At 41.8% G+C, this 18,022-nt stretch overlaps 2 protein-coding genes across 13 annotated transcripts in view; one reads left to right on the top strand and one right to left on the bottom strand.

Moving 5' to 3' along the window:
* ITGB3BP (integrin subunit beta 3 binding protein) overlaps positions 1 to 18,022 on the bottom strand; it is an 85,564-nt gene that overhangs the window by 27,037 nt on the left and 40,505 nt on the right. For 2 of the 5 annotated variants that reach the window (XM_082227607.1, XM_082227610.1), the window contains exons 2-4: positions 16,804 to 16,931; positions 8,908 to 9,005; positions 1,402 to 1,444 (exon numbers count right to left, since the gene is read on the bottom strand). In XM_082227607.1, the coding sequence (XP_082083733.1) occupies positions 1,402 to 1,444; positions 8,908 to 9,005; positions 16,804 to 16,830 (168 nt within the window). In that variant the 5' untranslated portion in view covers positions 16,831 to 16,931. Of the gene's footprint in view, positions 1 to 1,401; positions 1,445 to 1,741; positions 2,094 to 6,716; positions 6,798 to 6,846; positions 6,954 to 8,907; positions 9,006 to 16,803; positions 16,932 to 18,022 lie in introns of those variants that run through there. The other 3 variants (XM_082227609.1, XM_082227608.1, XM_082227611.1) reach the window with 3 other exon arrangements.
* Positions 6,850 to 18,022, top strand: part of EFCAB7 (EF-hand calcium binding domain 7) — a gene marked incomplete at its 5' end in the record, with an annotated part of 57,630 nt that continues 46,457 nt past the window's right edge. For 6 of the 8 annotated variants that reach the window (XR_014220936.1, XR_014220938.1, XM_082227599.1 and 3 more), the window contains 5 exons: positions 6,850 to 7,073; positions 11,131 to 11,193; positions 12,781 to 12,968; positions 17,141 to 17,352; positions 17,530 to 17,616. Coding sequence is in view for 4 of the 8 variants with exons in the window: in XM_082227599.1 (XP_082083725.1) it covers positions 6,850 to 7,073; positions 11,131 to 11,193; positions 12,781 to 12,968; positions 17,141 to 17,352; positions 17,530 to 17,616 (774 nt within the window). Of the gene's footprint in view, positions 7,074 to 7,338; positions 7,363 to 11,130; positions 11,194 to 12,780; positions 12,969 to 17,140; positions 17,353 to 17,529; positions 17,617 to 18,022 lie in introns of those variants that run through there. The other 2 variants (XR_014220937.1, XR_014220935.1) reach the window with 2 other exon arrangements.

Below are 18,022 nucleotides of genomic sequence, written 5' to 3'. Positions count from 1 at the left end.
GTAAACTCCTATGCATGTTTCTGAAACATATAATAAACCATTTTCTCCCTTTCCCCTTTCCTTTTCACATAACTATTTCAATTATCTTAAAACTCTGGATAAGGATACAACATTTATACTAGCAACAATAATAATTCTGCTTCATAGACAGCTTTAGAAATTAATTCCATCACTGAATTTTGGAAAACCTGAAACCTCAAGCTTTCAATGAAGAAATTTTGACACTAGAAACTTCCTAAATAGTTAATCTCAACACAGACATCCCCCCCCCTTTTAATTTCCATTTCAGAAGGAAAAATAGCTTTAGGGTGGAACAGAATCATTTCAAGCTGGACTGCTAGCCTCCAAAAATGCTACTCCAACCAAGGAAGCAGATGCAAAATTACAGTCACAGCTGTATTCAGAGCACAACAAGGTGGGTAATGGAAAACTAAATTGCTAATTAAGTTGCTAATGATTTTTGTTAGTGCCCCTGCCGTATTTTGTCACCTTTGTTTAAATACAAAAAGTATACAGAAGATTTTTAACACTGCCAAGTTTCCAATTTTGCTAAGTACCACTGAGACCTCTGAAGACTACCATCTATAAAGAAGCTGTTGGTATGTAGAAACAAAACAGGAGGCTCATTTTATTTACCAAACATTTAGGTATACATTTCCCCCCACCAATTTTGCCTCCTTAAAGGCTACCTGCCCAATGAACTCCTCTGCATTATTGTTCATAGCAACGCCCACAGTTGGTATTGGAAGATAATAAACTGGCATATGTCGTGACATGATGGCACTGGAAAAACGGAATGGCCACATTTTATCAGAGAGAGAGATGGGGTGGGGGTGGGGGACAGCAACAGTACAATTTTATTTTTATTGTGATAACTGTAGGGGAAATTTATTGCAGTGTTAGTACTTTATCGTTTCATTATGTTAGATTAGCTGAGAGAGGTAATTATATTCTCAACATAAAAATGTCTTTAATGTTTTCATTTCAATTTTGCAGTTTATAATATGCAGATTACGGCATTATCATAATCCCATATTGTTATATGTACAGAGAGATGGCACTGCATTTGCTTCACAAATTACGGAACTAATTTCTAATAAATGATTTCACAAAGGTCCCTAACTCATTTGAGAGAGGCGTGTACATAATAAAACACAACCACTGCAGTCTCCTCAGTTATAGCCAATTGCTTCATGTAGGCAAAGTCCGAATATTATATAAGAATAGTTTTTCTCCCAAAGAGGTCTGGCAGTCAATTCTTTTCCATAGTCAGGAATGCTTTACTGCAGATTTCCAAGTAATTTATGATAGTCTCACTGAACTGCTGATCATTTATGTATATCCTAGAAAATAATTTAATCGTAGTGGGCGCCACACACACACACACAAACACACACTTACTTTCCCCATGGCAAGGCTTTCCAACTTCAGAGCTTTCTTAGCACTAGAAAAGAAAGGGGGTGGGGGGGAGCAAGTGTTATCATATTTCAAAAGCAAAGTTTATATTGATAACCTTATCAGTGGTTATCAGACCACATATAGCATTTTTTACACTAGTAAAACTAACCACATACATGGCATATAGTTTTTGAATAGTGCTTGGAAAATTTGAACCCATCCTGATTGCCCCCCCCCCAACCTGTCCACTACCCCAATGTCACACTACAAAAAAAAATTAAAAAATGCTTTTTATATAAAACTGATAAAGAATGAGATTATACGGACGTGCATAACAACTTACCTTCTGTGTAGGTGTTGCAATTATTTTGCTGTTCACAGAAATAATGTACTAGGCATTTAACCACCAGTACATTCAAGGTGAAAAAAGTAGTTCTTCTCATCATTTTAGCTCTTAACATGATTCAATGCTACTAGACTTTGACTTAACTAGGGAACAGATGCTCTATGTCTTTACAGGTCCCTAAACCATACGAAACTATTTTCTCGTGTTCTTCACTATACTGATTCAGGAACACGCCAAGCTTTCTCTGTAAAATCTGTTCTGCTGAACTGGATGCCCAGCTGTTAATGGCAACACTAGGAATGGAAAGCTGAATATTTATAATACTTTACATCGTACAGCTGTCTTCTAAAGAGCAGTCATCAAAATTTTATTGAATGCAGACTAAATACTCAAAGGAAGGAAAGGTCAACATAAATTAAGACTATTTTTTCCCAGAGACAACTCCAACTTTTAAAGTACATTCTTAAATCTTAAACAACAGTTAAAGGCCTTTTTATATAAAGCAACTAAAAACCCTTAAAATCATCCAATAAAAGCTTCAGAAGATTATTTTAGATTAAACAAGGTTTGCAGAAACATTTCATTTCAGAATAGAAAGGCGCAGGCACCATATTAGGAATAGGGCATTTTGATTTAGTAACCAAGATCTCAATGCTAAAAATGCTCATAAGGTTTAACAAAGCCCAGATTCTGCAAGCATAAATGGCTTGGCATTCCAGCAGGGCCACAGTCTGAAATGATTTCACTCAAAGCATTTTTGTAACCTTGTCATTCTTCAAGGTGAACCATAGAAAGAAAGTTTAAAAGCATATTTGAAACATGACTATACTATGCTAGTTCCAGTTTAACATCTTATGTTGAAAATAGATCACTGAAAAACATTTTTGTCTTAAAAAGCAGACTAACTATACTGTGGCAAGATTTACATTTTTTTATATTAAAAAGCCATCCACATTCTTGCCAAGGGATAGTCAAAGCTGAAACAGTTTGACAAAAATTCTTAACATCATGTTTCTTTTTAAATATAGTGCCTCATATTGCTTAAGGAATGTAGACTCCATTACATCTTCCACCCCAGTGGCAGCAGAGAAACATTTTATACGCTAATACATTCACTCTGCAAAGGTGCTCTAGGGGACCATGTATTTGCATGCTATACTAAGGCATGCTATGATGGAAGTTTTTATGACGGACTTCAGAGGAAGCTGGAAGCCAAAGTACAGCTGAATCTGGACTCAAGGTAGCTTTATGATTAGGATAAATGAAAAACTACATGAAAATCACATTAAATTATAGCAACCTGGAAAAAAAAGACTTGACAAAAAAAAAAGTGGCAGAATGGTCAAGCACTATGCTATTTAAAAGCTTCCAGTGACTTTGGCTGGGAGTAATTATAGGCCTGGTTTGGACGTCACACAATGCATGGGCTCCTGGAGAGGAGATTACCGCCATTTTACTGCTGTGCCATGCTGGGCTAAACCATGGTTTGGTTTAGCATGTGGAATCATGGTTTAGCTCTCTGCAGATTAACCATGAGCTATAGTCAAATTTTGTCCTATGGTTTATAGCTTAGGGTTTGTCTGAGAAAGCTGAACCACAAGCTTGGGTTGGACAACCTGCAAGTAAAACAGTGACTTTGCACAGCAGCTAAACAAGAGGCGGGGGGCAAAGCAGCAGGAACTCAGCGAAAAGGATGGGGACAAAACTAGAATTAGTAGGCACTACCTGCCATTAGCTCTGGCTCCACCTACTGGTGGCCTTCTTGCCTTCCACCCTACAAGTCCAAACAGGCACCAACTACCACTGTGCCCAACATAAATGCTTGCCTCCCCAATGCACTAACAGTAACAGAGGCAGGTAGGAGCACTAGTGCCAATTTAAAGGGCAGGAAATTCATTCAAGGCTCCACTATGAAAAAAGTCGCATTAGAAGAATTTGTTTATTTCACATCACTGTTTATGCCTCATAGGATATCAGTATCAGAAAATAAATTATATTTAAGATGGACTAGCCTGTCATTCAAACTAGACTGCCACAGTTGAACAAAGGAAATGCATGAAAATGTGAATTCTAGTCATCATTGACTCTGGGTTGGATAGAGACTAACAATGCAGTCCTATGCATATCTAGGCATGAATCAGTCCTATTGAGTTCAATGAGATGTATTCACAAATAAACACAGTATATGTATAGGACTGCATACAAAGTTAGTTTAACTTAGGAGTCCAGGAAGAGCAATAGCTAAATGCTTCTGTTTACCAGTTCCATGGAATGGTATGGCGGATGGACCCTTTGGGGAAATGTCTTCATCCTTCCATCCCATCTATCCATTCATAAGTTATAGTTGGTTATGCTCACTATTTGTCAATGTACTTAAAGGAGGTAACTAATGAGTGGCAGAGCAATCCTAAGTGGGCTCAAAGAAGAGTGGGGTGCAATATCCACCACTGGATCCTAAGTCCTGCCACCTCAGCACACACCAACCAGGGACAAAGGTGGAGGGCATTTTTTTCCTTTTTCAATGTGCTAGTTGCAGGCTCATGTGGCTGAGGGACCCAGTTCCACGGGGCTTTGGATCTGGTGCTTGCCCCTGTAATGCCTCATTTTGAGGCTTAACACTATCCACCTGCCTGGGTGCAACTGGGGTCTCCACCATGGCAGAGATCATCTGCACTGGCAGCACTCCTCTCTGCTGGTAGAGACACCAGGCCACGATCCTAACTCCTTCCAGCCATCAGCGTCAGGGGATTGGTTAGGAGTGTGCTCTGCGATAGCTTATTCATTACTCACAGCAACACTAGTTGTCTTCCATACACTTCTTATCAGAACTTCCGTAACCATGATATGCTACTTTAGATTTGAGATTGAACTATTGTAGGACTTGAGGAGAAGTCAGGCCCATTATTCTTCTCTTTAACACTATTTTTAATAGTGTTAAAGGAAAATAGTGTCAAAGGAAACCAGCAAACCCCACCCTACTTTGGAAATAGTCAGCAGTGTTCTGAGAAGCCTACGCTATACCCTGAAGAGGTTATGACCAACTCTTCTATCAGCAGTCATCTCCATGATTGTACTCAAAGACAGCATGCCTTAAACGTCTATTGACCCCTCCATATGAACTACCCCACCAATTCCTATCATCTTAAGGTGGTCTGCTTCAGAGGAACAGACGCAGCTGCCTTATTCTGATTCATTGGAGATAATGGAAGGGCAGATAATGAAGGTATACAATGCCATCCCAGCCCCCATAATCAGCAACAGTTAGGATGTAGCCCACCTCACACAAGATATGCACAAGTGTATCTGCCCAGTTAGAAACATAGAATTGTAGAGTTGGAAGGGATGCTCAGGGTCATCTAGTCCAGCCCCCTGCAATGCAGGAATCCTGCCCACTGCTGTCCCTGAGTGGGCCTGAACCACCAAACTTCTGGTTAACAGCCAGATGCACTGACCCATTGCGCCAAAGGCTCCCTGAATTGTTCTGTCTGGCTATAAGCTTGTCAGAACAGGGACTTTTCTTTCTAGCTCTATATAGAACGCCTGGTGTTACATGTATCGATAATAAACAAACAAACAAACAAAACTAATGTATGAGAGAAACACATTTAGGTACAGCTTCAATGAACACTAATATGCAACAAAATATAAAGTGGGGGGGGTGTACCTGGAAAACGGATGGAACAGCAGGATTTTTATTACATACTCTTAATTCTGTATCTTCAAACACTTGTGTTTAATGTCTTGGGCAATGCTGCAGACCTAAACCCACTTAAGGATAAGTCTCATTAAACTCAAAGCACAACCCTAACCACATCTAGTCTGAAGTAAGTCAGACTGTATTCAATGGGGCTAACTCCCAGGAAAGTGAGATCAGGACTCTGTCCTTAGCGGGATTTTCAACTGAGCAAACATACTTAAAATGGCTTTGTGCCTGGAAAGCATATCTTTTCACCTATTCTGTAGCAAGCAATCCCACACACTGTAGGGTCTGACTAAGCTTTGTATTGGTAAGCAGAAAACACTCTACATATGCTCAGAGCAGGGACGCTGCATCCTGTTTCACCACTTGAGGAGAAATGGGAAGTGATGCTTTGCCCTGCCACTGCTGTCACTCCCACACCAGCTACCTGCTCCTGCCATCACCACCCATTTTGCTGTGAGCTTTGTCACATCTGTCACTGATAGAGAAGAGGCACCACCATCGGCGCCGACTCTGGGCAAGCTCTCACCAATTTGGGGCGAGATGGACGTGATCTTGCCCCCAATCAGCACCAATGGTGGCGATGGGGCACCGGGGTGTGTGTTCTGCCACCTGAGGCAGCGGCTTCACCCTGCCTAATGACAGGGCTGGCTCTGGCTCGGACGCATATCTGCCATCCCTGTTTCTTCCTAAGGTTCCCTTCCATGGGTCCTTTTTATTGAGCATTCACAATGAGATGGCAGTTTGTGGGGGCAGCAGTCACACTGCTTCATTCCCAACCCGTGCGTATCCAGCCGTAAACAACCAGCAGCTGAAATCGCACAGCTTTTCACACCACAACGGTTCCGGCTTATATTTCTGTCCTACTTTTGATGTGCTCAGAGACATAAAAAGGGATACATATTACGGTAGCCTAAATGGAGAAGCACCACAAAAGAAACCGAAGCACTACTAATGTACTCCCATTGCGTCGAGAACTTGTTGGAGTAGTAGACGAAGACCAGTGCAAGGAAGCCCTCAGCCTTGAATAATAAAATAATAAAAATAATAATATATAATTTATACCCCGCCATAGCTGTCAACTTTTTCCTTTTCTTGTGCGGAATCCTATTCGGAATAAGGGAATTTCCCTTTTAAAAAAGGGAAACGTTGACAGCTATGTACCCCGCCCACTCTGGGCAGCTCCCAACAGAATATAAATAATAATAATAATAAAAAGCGACAAAACATCAAACATTTAAAACTTCCCTAAACAGGTATACAAAAACCTACATAGGGCTAAACTCTGGGCTCTCTCCAATTGAAATGCACATAAGGAAGGGAAGGGGGGGATGAAATGCCCCGTGGGCCCACCAGGTCCTGCCCGTCTATCCAGCTACCCCTCACCCCGCCCGCGACTCACGGCATGCCAGGCGCCCGACGAACTTCTTCGCCTTCCCAGCCCTCGAAACTGAGATTCCCGCCGTGCGGCTCTCAAAGCGCTCCGGGTAGAAACACGGCCAGTCTGCGGGGAAGAAGAAGGCGGGCCCTGGAAGCTCCGGGTGTCGGCCCGGCCTGGCAAAGGCAGACGCGGGTTACTAGGCGACGGCGACAAAGAAGGCAGGGCCGCAAAAAAACGCCCAAAGCCAGGTCGGACTTTCTTCTCCTTTGCTTCTCGTCTCATCGTCCTTTATATTCTCTCTCTCTCTCTCTCCGCGCCCTCCTCACAACCTCCGCCCCTCTCATTATCACCGCGGTTATAACGGCTGTTCTTACAAGCGTGTCAAGTACTTGCAAAAGCGAAGTGGCTTCAAGTCACGGAATTCGGATTTAAGATCCGGGTTGGTCCAAATAAAGAGGCAGCGGCGTTATGTTCCTTTCTGAACCGAGTAGTTTGCCGCTTGGGGGGGGGAGTGCGTGAATTTTCTTATGTTCTCAGGTAAAATGTGTTTTTTTTGGGGGGTGGCGGCTGGGAAGCTATTCCTCTGCAGAGATGAGGAAAAGGCTTTTTCTGCTGGTGCCTAGATGTACTTATGCAGATCACAGCCCAAGCCCTGTGCTTTTCCCAGGGCTTTTCCCCCCAGAGGCAACTCACTGGAACTCAGTTCCGGCGCCTCTCAGGTGAGCGCCATTTCTATCCTAAGAGAAGAAGAAGGGAAGTGTTCCTAGTGAGCTCCTGCACCTCTTTTTCTATATAAAAAAATAGCACTGGTGATAATTAATTACATTTATGTACCGCCCCTCATCACAAGATATTAGGGCGCTTCACATGACCCCCCCCAAAAAAGTACCATAGAATGTTGTGACATCTTTTATTATGGTAGGAGCTGGTTCACTGGGGTTTGGGCAAGGAAACTGTAGAGAAGTGGTAACTAGATGTGCCTTACTCTAGGGCAGGGACACCCAACTCCCAATAGACTGTGATCTACTCACAGTATAAAAACACTGGAAGTGATCTACCCATTGTCACTGGATGGACCAAAGTTCTTGAGCTTTTTTAGGAAGCCTGAGTTGTTGAGGGTTTTTTTTTTGGGGGGGGAGAGAGAAGGAGATCACCGAGGGGCCAGAGATCTACCAGGAACACCCCGCGATCTACCAGATCTACCTGTTGGACATGCCTGCTCTAGGGTTACAATTTGCTTACAATCCTTGAATCAGATGATTCAGTATGTCATCCTCCCAAACCACGCAACACTTGTCAACTGCGCACACTGATTAAGTGGCTGGTCTGCATGGTGGAATAAGGAATTGTCTGTGCAGTTGACAGTGTCTCGTCTGATTTAAGCCCTGTTCCCTGTCTTTCCCACCCCTGGTGTCCTGTGTGTTGACTTCCTGTGTACATGAAACTTGTGCAGTCATGCATGTATAACTTGTACACTGGAGGCTGGAGGTAGGGATAGAAGGCTTGATCCCACTTCCACCATAGTTGCATTGAGTCTATGCAGATTTTTAACATCTCCACAGAGAATTTTGACTGCAGTTGTGTGCTTGCTTGTGTGCTTACAGTTGTGTGCTTACTATCTGAAAATAAATCACACAGAATTATGGGGCTTACTTCTGAGTAAACATGGATTGGTCTGTAAGGGCCTTTTGAAAGAATGTGGCTTCACATGGGTGTAGCGAAGGCGGGGGACAGCTGCCCCCCAAATCAATAAAAATACATAGCAAACTGAGGTCCTGCCCCCCAACAAAAGGCCTGCCCCACTAACAAAAGCCCTCCCCCTAACAATATCCTGGCTATGCCCATGGCTTTTGCAGAAGGAGTGTACTGCTGAGAATAATCCAAACACTGTTTCTCTTCAGGACTTCTGTAATATTGTATCACACAAATGAGTTGTGTTAGCAAGGAAAACTTCTTCCTTCATTAAGTATTGGGAGAGTTCTTAGGCAGCCAGCTTTCCACAATAATGCAAGCAAATTTTGGCAGCATTTACCCATAAAATTTAATGTATTAAAATTAGGATACAGACGTTATGCCTATTACCTTGTTCTTCTGTTCATCACATCACCCAGTCTTCTCCTCTGTGTGCACTGAGGGCTAATTAGCGTCTTGCTCCTGGTCATCAATTTTGACTTTGGAGTCTAGGAAATGGTCATTCAGAGTGAATATTTTCGCAGTATACTTCAATCCCAAGTATTTTAATTGAACTTATTTACAAATATACCGGTAAGCATTTATGGAATGTTTACTCTGTTTGGAAGTAGGCACTTAGTAAGCAGTGTTTGAGAAAAGGACATAGTATGTGGAAGGTGTTGTTCAGTATTCCTCTGTGTAAAAAAACATTGCCTGATACTGTAATGAGAGAGCCAGTTTGGTGTAGTGGTTAAGAGCGGTAGTCATGTAATCTGGGAAACCGGGTTCGCGTCTCCGCTCCTCCACATGCAGCTGCTGGGTGACCTTGGGCCAGTCACACTTCTGTGAAGTCTCTCAGCCCCACTCACCTCACAGAGTGTTTGTTGTGGGGGAGGAAGGGAAAGGAGAATGTTAGCCGCTTTGAGACTCCTGAAGGGGAGAGAAAGGCGGGATATCAAATCCAAACTCTTCTTCTTCTAATGCCACAAGTGTGGACAGGTGTGGGGACTGGCAAAGTCTTCTTTTGTTGGAACTGGACGTGCTGCATCTAGTACATTCAGGTCCCAGGAAGAATATCATTTGGACATGCTCTAACTCCCAAGTACATTCAATTTAAATTGAGGCTGGCTCCTGGAAGTGCATGGTGTGTTCCAGTCTGCCTGCATTGGCACAGAAGTACAATTGGAAAGGGCAGTTATTTTAAATAAATAATGGGGGGAAATGTAGGTGTGAGATTTTAATGCCATCTATTCTATGCTGAAATAACAGAAATTTGAATTTGAAAATTCAGTCAGATTGTCTACAGCCACCAACAGCAGATGCAACAAAATTGTTCCCTAGTCTATATTTCTGTAGTGCACTATCAGTGAAGTTTATATTTTAATAACCTTAGCAAGAGAGCTTCCCTCTACTAAATAACTCTTGCATGCTGTACGTTGAGTAACATATTGGAAACATCTCTGTGCTGCACAGCTGCCCAAATAAGAAATGGCTAAGTAATGAGAGAACTGAGGAGCATAAACAAGTGTTCATATTTGATAAAACTGGTTACTGGAAAATTAACATTTATTCTCTTTTCCCTCATTGGCTAGAACTCGCTTTCCTTTGTGTGTGCTAACACTGGTGCTTAATTATTATAGTGACACCCGTTTGCAGTAACTGGACTGTGTCCCTGTTGGGTCCTTCTTATGCCACTGTAATATGAAACTGTCAGGCAAGGCGGTCTGTGCATTATAAATAGGGTACTTCATCCATGATAAGCGATTATTATCTTTCTTTCCCAAGTGTAAAAGGCCTATATAACTCAAGAAGGTGCGAGTGATTTAGGCCTCCTGAGTAAGGCTCCAATGAGTCCTGAAGGGGACCCTACCTATGTTGTTGTCTTGTTATTGAACTTGAAATATTCAATTTATTATAGTGGAATATATTTTCAGAAGTCAGCACTGGATAAAATAATGTTGCAGGCTATTAGACCAACAGTAGCACACGATTTAATGCCCCTCTGTGATGGCCTTCTAAAAACCCTCATCACCTTTGTTATAGAAGAAAATTACTATTGACATTTACTAACCATACGTGAGGAAAGGCTGTGCAGAATTATATCAATTATTTAAAAAGAAAATGCATTTATGTGGTCCTTTTATTCTATACAATTTTCTTCTGTTGCGCTATTAGGTTCTTCATCCAGGCAACTACTGCATGTGATGGGCTGCCCAATTCACAAACCCATTAAGTTAGAACACTTGCATTTAAATCCACTTGGCCCTTTTGAAATAAACTGCCCCAAAGACAATCAGACTGCCACCCTCATGCCTATAACCCATTTATTTGGAAGAAAGTAATATTATTAATTTCAGTGGACATTACTTTCATATAAGCATGCATAAAATTGTAGCCTAATCACTCAATCAGCTGTACATAGAATCAGGTGCTACATTTCCCCTGCTTCTGAAATCACAACTTTTCTAATCTAAATAATCCCCCCACAAAGATGCTATCAGTCTCCTGGAGGAAATAAAACAGGTACCTGAATTAGATGGCAGCATCATATATTTTATTCTGTTGCTCTTTTTTTGGTGAGCCTCCTATCTCACCTGAATCCTGATTAACCTACCCTTTGCCTGTTTGTTCCAGATTTCTTCTGGTCTACCTAAAAACTCTTACTGTGTTCCAGTGTGATTGTCCTTCTTTATTCAGGTGAATTCCTGATTTACACAGCTGACCTGGAGAAGAGTCCTGTTAGAATCTTGAATGTAAAGGTTAATGAAGTAGTTTCTACCCATTCCCTCTCAAGATGTTCACACTTCTGCTGTTGCACACCTTAATATTTAAACCTTGGATTTTCAGATCATTCTTAGGAGAATCCTTGAGCTTCCTTTGAGGTTAATCTGGTTTCCTTGGTGAAAAAAATGGCAGTGGTGAACAAGCTTCCTAGAGTAGATATTTCCCTGCAACAAAGAGCCACAGGAAAGTGTTGAGTGTGCTTAGGGTACAGTGCATGGGGCAATGGTAAGGTAAACTAGTGCATTGTATTAGCTGAGCTTATTCTAGAACATGCCCCAGAATCACTTGCAATGCAGGGAGCTTCATGGTGGATGTTCAGGGCTTATTTGACAGATGAGTTGCTGTGGAAATGGTATCTTGAAGGTCAAAGGTTTGGAAACCACTACCTTATAAACCACCAGTTTTAGAACAGCTTAAGGTGGAAATGTTGCCTTTGCTAGGGACAGAAATTCCCATACATTTCATCAAAGCCAGGATTTGTGTTTAATCAAATCCATTTCAATAGAATGAGAAGCCTATTCACATGGCAATCCAGCACATGTTGGCTGCTTGCCCGCGGGCAGCTGGTCAAGTGCACCTGCCAGCCACATGCAGGATTCATCTTTCAACGCACACTGGTAGATACTGGGGAAATGGCATTTTCAGTGGTATGCCAAAAGCTGGTTCTGGTGTGAGGCAGCAGATGCACACAACTCAGGGAGCTTGCAAGTACAAGAATTTTGGGTGTTTTTCTTGCACCTACTATGCACTCATGCCAGGCATGAGATGGATTTTAAAAAGATAAGGTAAAAAATACTTTGTTGCAGAGCAAGTCTTAGTCATTATGGGATGTCCTGCCATAATAATCCCACCTTCATGCCTCATTCTCCACTGCATCTATACTGTGTTACAGTGTAATATGTAAACTTTTATGTAATAGAATTTCCCAGCTGTTTCAGAGGAACTCCAGGTAGAGAAACTCTATTTCTCTGGAAGCTGGGTAGAGAAACCCCATTTCTCTGGAGAGTTCTAAGAGTTGGGAGCCAATGATACTTTCCGCAAAATTTTCAGCCGCTGTAGCAGCTGCAGGAAAACCTCAGGGACTGGGAAAAGGAGGCTTTGAAAAATATCTCCACTCCACAGACCACCCTTCATTGCCACAGCTTTTGATAGAAACAGAACAAGGAGCCATACAATATCATTTTGTAGATTAGACACAGTGTGTGGTATGCTGGGTATATCATTGTGAGGGCAATATGAGACACCTGCAAATCTGATTTTATTATTGTGAATGGCTTTGAAAATGATGGCTATCAAAGGTATATAAATATTCTAAAAAGAAATGCAAACATATATGTCAAAGCATATTTGCAGACTATTCCCATTTTTGCAGAAGCAGAAGCTCACAGCAAAGTCCAGTAAACACTCCCTCCCACCTGAGAGGGATGGACAGATGGTGATGTGATACTGAAATATGCAAATAAAAGAAATAGACTCTAGATATGTTTGCATTATTCACAGGATGGCTGGCAGTCAGGAGAGCAATGCATCCCTCTTCAGTGATCAGACCCCATCCCAGGAAAGTTCTCAAGCAAAAAGATCCCAGAATTATGAAGAGGAGACATTTTATAAGAACTGCAGAGCAGCCTATTTAGCTGTCTTCAAAAGCAGCTTAGAAAACATTAAATCAAAAGAACAACTGTGTTTGGGTGAGTGTATTTTCTTAAGTTGTTATCAGTTTGGGAGAAATCTTGAATTCCAGCAGTGGATAATATATTTGAGTCCTTATAGTATCTTGCACATGTTAACTGTTTTAATGGATCTAAGAAACCTTGATACGATTCATGTGCCATATTTCTCTATAATCAAAGCACTGCTGGGTGGACACTCACTGAAGTGCTTCAGGGAGAACCCCCGGGGTCCTGCCTTTGCTGCACACTAGGGGGACACGCTAGGGGGGCCCAAGGAGAGAAAATCAGGCCAAGCATCTTGCTGTGTTCAAAACAGTATCTGTACCTAACTCTCTTCTCCCTAGGAAAGGTGAGGAGAAGTAAGTTTATTTCCACTGAGTGGCAAAAATAATAGCCAGTTTGCATATTGTTTTTGATGGATACACAGAAAGGGCACAACCCTACTCATTCTGCATGCATAGATTAATAGCTATGCTATATAAATCAGTATAATTTTATTGTCCATGGGAAAAGTTGCAAATTAATTTTAAACCAAGGCATCAGTTTCTTTTTTTAAAAAATCATTCCAGCATGATATAGAATAATAGACTTGTAGAGTTGGAAGGGCCCATGGGGGTCGTCTCGTCCAACCCTAATAATAATAATAATAATAATAATAATAATAATAATAATAATAAATTTTATTTATATCCCGCCCTCCCCAGCTGAGCCGGGCTCAGGGCGGCTAACAACAATCAAATAAACAATCAAATAATCATACATTCTAAAAATATTTCATTATAAAAATTAGTTAAAATCAAATTGATGGCAACCGATTAAGCAAAATTCTGTGCAGGTTGCCAGAGGAGGGAGTCAGGCTGCGCCCTGACCAAAGGCCTGGCGGAACAACTCTGTCTTGCAGGCCCTGCGGAAAGATGTCAGGTCCCGCAGGGCCCTAGTCTCTTGTGACAGAGCATTCCACCAGGTTGGAGCCGCAGCCGAGAAGGCCCTGGCTCTAGTTGAGGCCAGCCTAACCTCTCTGAGGCCTGGGACCTTGAGGATGTTATTATTTGCAGACCGTAGGTTTCTCTGTGGGGCATACCAGGAGAGGCGGTCCCGTAGGTACGAGGGTCCTAGGCCGTATAGGGCTTTAAAGGTTAAAACCAGCACCTTAAACCTGATCCTGTACTCCACCGGGAGCCAGTGCAGCTGGTACAGCCCCGGATGAATGTGATCTCGCAGCGAAGACCCCATAAGGAGTCTCGCCGCGGCATTCTGCACCCGCTGGAGTTTCTGGGTCAGTCTCAAGGGCAGCCCCACGTAGAGCGAGTTACAATAATCCAGTCTGGAGGTGACCGTCGCATGGATCACAGTGGCTAGGTCAGGGCGAGAGAGATAAGGGGCCAACTGCTTAGCTTGGCGGAGATGGAAAAATGCCGCCTTTGTTATAGCTGTAATCTGCACCTCCATAGAGAGGGAGGTATCGAAGATTACACCCAAACTCTTAACGGACGCAGGAATCGTTTGCTCAGTGTGGGGCTCGGAAAGTTTTCAAATTTTTGCAGAAAGTTTATAATCATAGAGACAGGCACACCTTACTAGACAGGGCATTCCACAACTGAGGGACCACCAATGAAAAGGCCCTGCAACAGCTCAGTGCCAACCAGGTAGTTCCCAGTGGTGGCACCAACAGCAAGCCTCGCTTGCCAATCATAGTCTGATATGGTTGGTATTAGGGAAGATGCTCTTTTCAGTACTTGGGTCTGAAGCCATTTAGCGCTTTATATGGTAGTACTAATGCCTTGAATTGAGCCCAGTAACTACCTGGTAGTCAGTGCAGTCCTTTCAGGACTGGGGTCCCATTGGACTGCCCCATTTATCTACCTAGCCACCACATTCTGCGCTAGATGCAGTTTCTGGACCATCTTCAAGGACAGCCACACACAGAGCACATTACAGTGGTCCCAGCAGGAGGTCACTATAGCATGGACAACTGAGACCAAGTTGTCCCAGTCCAGGAGCAGCTATAGCTGATGAACCAGCCTAATCTGGGCATAAGCACTCCTAGACGCAGAAGCTATTTGAGACGCCATTAACAAGTTGGAATCCAGTGATAAGTTGGAACACTCCTAAACTGCAAACCTCATATTCAAGGGTAGCAAAACGCTGCTCAGCATAGGATGTACACTTAATGACCAGACATGGGAACTACCCATCTACAGCACTTCTATCCTATGAGGATTCAACCTCAGTTTTTTTGACCCCCATCCAGTTCATCACTACCTCCAGATACCCGTCCAACACTTTTGCAGCCTTTCCTGATTCTGATGGAATGGAGAAATAAAGCCACGTGTCATCAGCATACTTATGACACCATGTTCCAAATCCCCAGATGACAGCTCCCAATGGTTTCATATAGAAACTAAATGACATAGGAGACAGAATGGACAGTAAAGACATGGTTGTGTACACAAATTCACCTGTGGCACAGATTATTGGTGATGCATTGGAATGTTACATAGACAGTAGCATAAGTTTAAAAGAGAACAAAAGAATACAAAATTTGATAAACACTGCATCCTGTTGTAATGTCTTTTCTTTGCAGTTGATGCTATTAATTAGTTATATATTGGCATCAATATACATCAAAGGATCAATGTCCTTTACATCCCACCTTCTACATTTTTACACAATACTCTGATGGTTTCAGAGTCAAAGTTCTTATACATTAGCCTTACATGGTGTGACTCTAATATCAGGCTAGTAGAATCAGTTTGTAAATCTGTGTTAGCATCATATAATCTGGATTTTAAATATGAATGGTGTGAACAAATGCTCACTTGCTCTTTTTATGCTATTTCTTTCATCTCTGTCCATATGTCACTTGGGAACAGGGCATGTGTTTGGCCATGTGCACTTCAAGGTCAGTTTAGGAAAGACAACGGAGAGTTCAAGCTTTCCATATTCTTAACGAGATCTTTAGAAAAAACAAACAAACATGTTTTAGCCCATTACAGATTTGTGTCGAGGCTTAGAGTTCAGTTCTAGCTAGGAATAAAATCACCAGAATGGCATTGGTTATATGGTGTTTGATTAATAACACAGATTCTGCTTTGTAATCTACAACCTGGTTCTTCAAACTCTTGTTTATATGAGTTGTACTTATTTTATGAAATGTAATGTAATGTCCTGAGCTAAAATGTCTCTGTAGACACTTATCAGAGTCCAAGTCTTTTTATCAGGTACATTTAAAGAGTACAAGAAAAGAACTTCTTATAAAAATAGTCTGAGGAGACTAGTTAGCAGTTCACAGAAAGTACTGAGTTCCCAGTAAGTATAAATAATATACCAACCAGCAGAATTTCACAATATATTTCAAGAGAGTTGGAGTTTTAAAGTGTTTTTTAAAAAAATAATTGAAAAAATGAATATCATCTTGAAGAGGGATGCCAAATTGCCTCCCAAGAAGCTAAACCCAACCACATAGCAAAATGTACCTTGCAGGCAATTACCACAATTCAGCAACCCATGCAACTAGATTCAAATGCCCACCAGGCCTTTAGACTTCACTTTTAAAACAAAAGCCTTCCGGACAAACTATTTTTGAATATAGGCAGAATTCAAAAGTAGTTTGTTACTCATCATTGGGGTTTGCTATTAAAAAGGAAAAGAAGCTGAAAGTTCCGTTGGGCCGTTTCAAGCTCTTAAGCATAATATCAGCAACAGCTGCAGAACATCCTTGGAGGCTGGATGCGCTGCCTCCTTGACAGCTGCGCTCCCCCATGATGCCTCTACAGCAGCCTTTTGGCAAATCGGAGGCACTACTTTGTCTCCTCCCACCCTTCTTTCCAATATATATACCGGTACTTATTACCCTCTTGTTCCTGTTGTAGATCTTCATTCATTCCTTTTTCCCCTGCTAGTGGTCATTTTGTAGTTCACTCTTGGGTGCCAAAATGTCTTGGACCAGCCCTGGTAGTCACATTGTTCTTGCACCAGCACCTGCTGCATCAGGAAAGATTGCACAAATACTATCTTTTAAATACCTCCTGGAATTGCACTGGTGGGCCTTTAATGCACAGTGGGGTTACAGGAGTAGAAAAGAGTAATTTGCAGTAGTATCTACTTACAGAGTGTTTTAAGAAAATGATATATACACAGTCTTGTCAGTTTTGTTGGGGTTTTTTTTTTTTTTTTGCTTTATTTTGCAGTACTTCAGCAAGCTGGAAGAAATCCATCTCAGAAGACAGTTAATAAATACTGGACGCTGCAAACCACTACACTGAATTTTGATGATTTTTGCTTCATCTTAAAACAAGAAGAACCTGTTAGGAAAACAGAGCTGCTCAAAGCATTTGCAAAAATAGATGTAAATAATGAGGGCTGTATTTTACATAGTGAGCTGTATAAACTTCTTACAACTGTAAGTACCTCAAAGGGTAGTTAGGACTGATACTTTTAACAATTCATATAAACCACAGGAGAAATATGTTTAAACTTTAATAAATCATTACTGTGGGGAGGCATAATAACTAAATATTGCAGTGTTTTTCCTTCATTGCTTTGCAACTGAAGCTGACCATTTATTTATTTTTTGCAGAGAGGTGAAAAAATGACCCTAGATGAAGTTAATGCAATCACCGAATTGGTGGAAGTGAACAGTGATGGAAAGTTTGATTATTACAAGGTATAGTGGATAAGACTACATAGGTTTGTATCTAAAGTTACAAACAGACAAGTGCTTTTATGTTGGGGATTTCCTGCCCTCTCCTTCCCACTACACCCTCAGGAAAGGTCTTCAATGAGGTGCAGTATTGACTGGGAGTCAGAATGGGTAAAAATTGGGGGAAAGCAGCTTATAAAAGTGGAGGTCCCCTGAGCCCTGACATGCTGTTCAGGGGCTTAAACAAGAAAGAGGTGAGGCTGAATAAGTGAGAGTGATTTGGTTCTTAAACGCCTAGTAGGATATTTCCATGGTGTCAAAGTTTTCTGGTCACCTTTTAGTAATCGTTTCAAAGGAGGTTACAGCAGTTCAGAATGTGATACATAGGTGTTAGAGGATCTGATTGTCAGTGCATGCTTTCAGAGAAAAG

The sequence above is a fragment of the Podarcis vaucheri genome (assembly GCF_965113315.1).
Source record: "Podarcis vaucheri genome assembly, chromosome: 6".
Taxonomy (NCBI): Eukaryota; Metazoa; Chordata; class Lepidosauria; order Squamata; family Lacertidae; genus Podarcis; species Podarcis vaucheri.
This window is presented reverse-complemented; position numbering and strand designations above follow the sequence as displayed.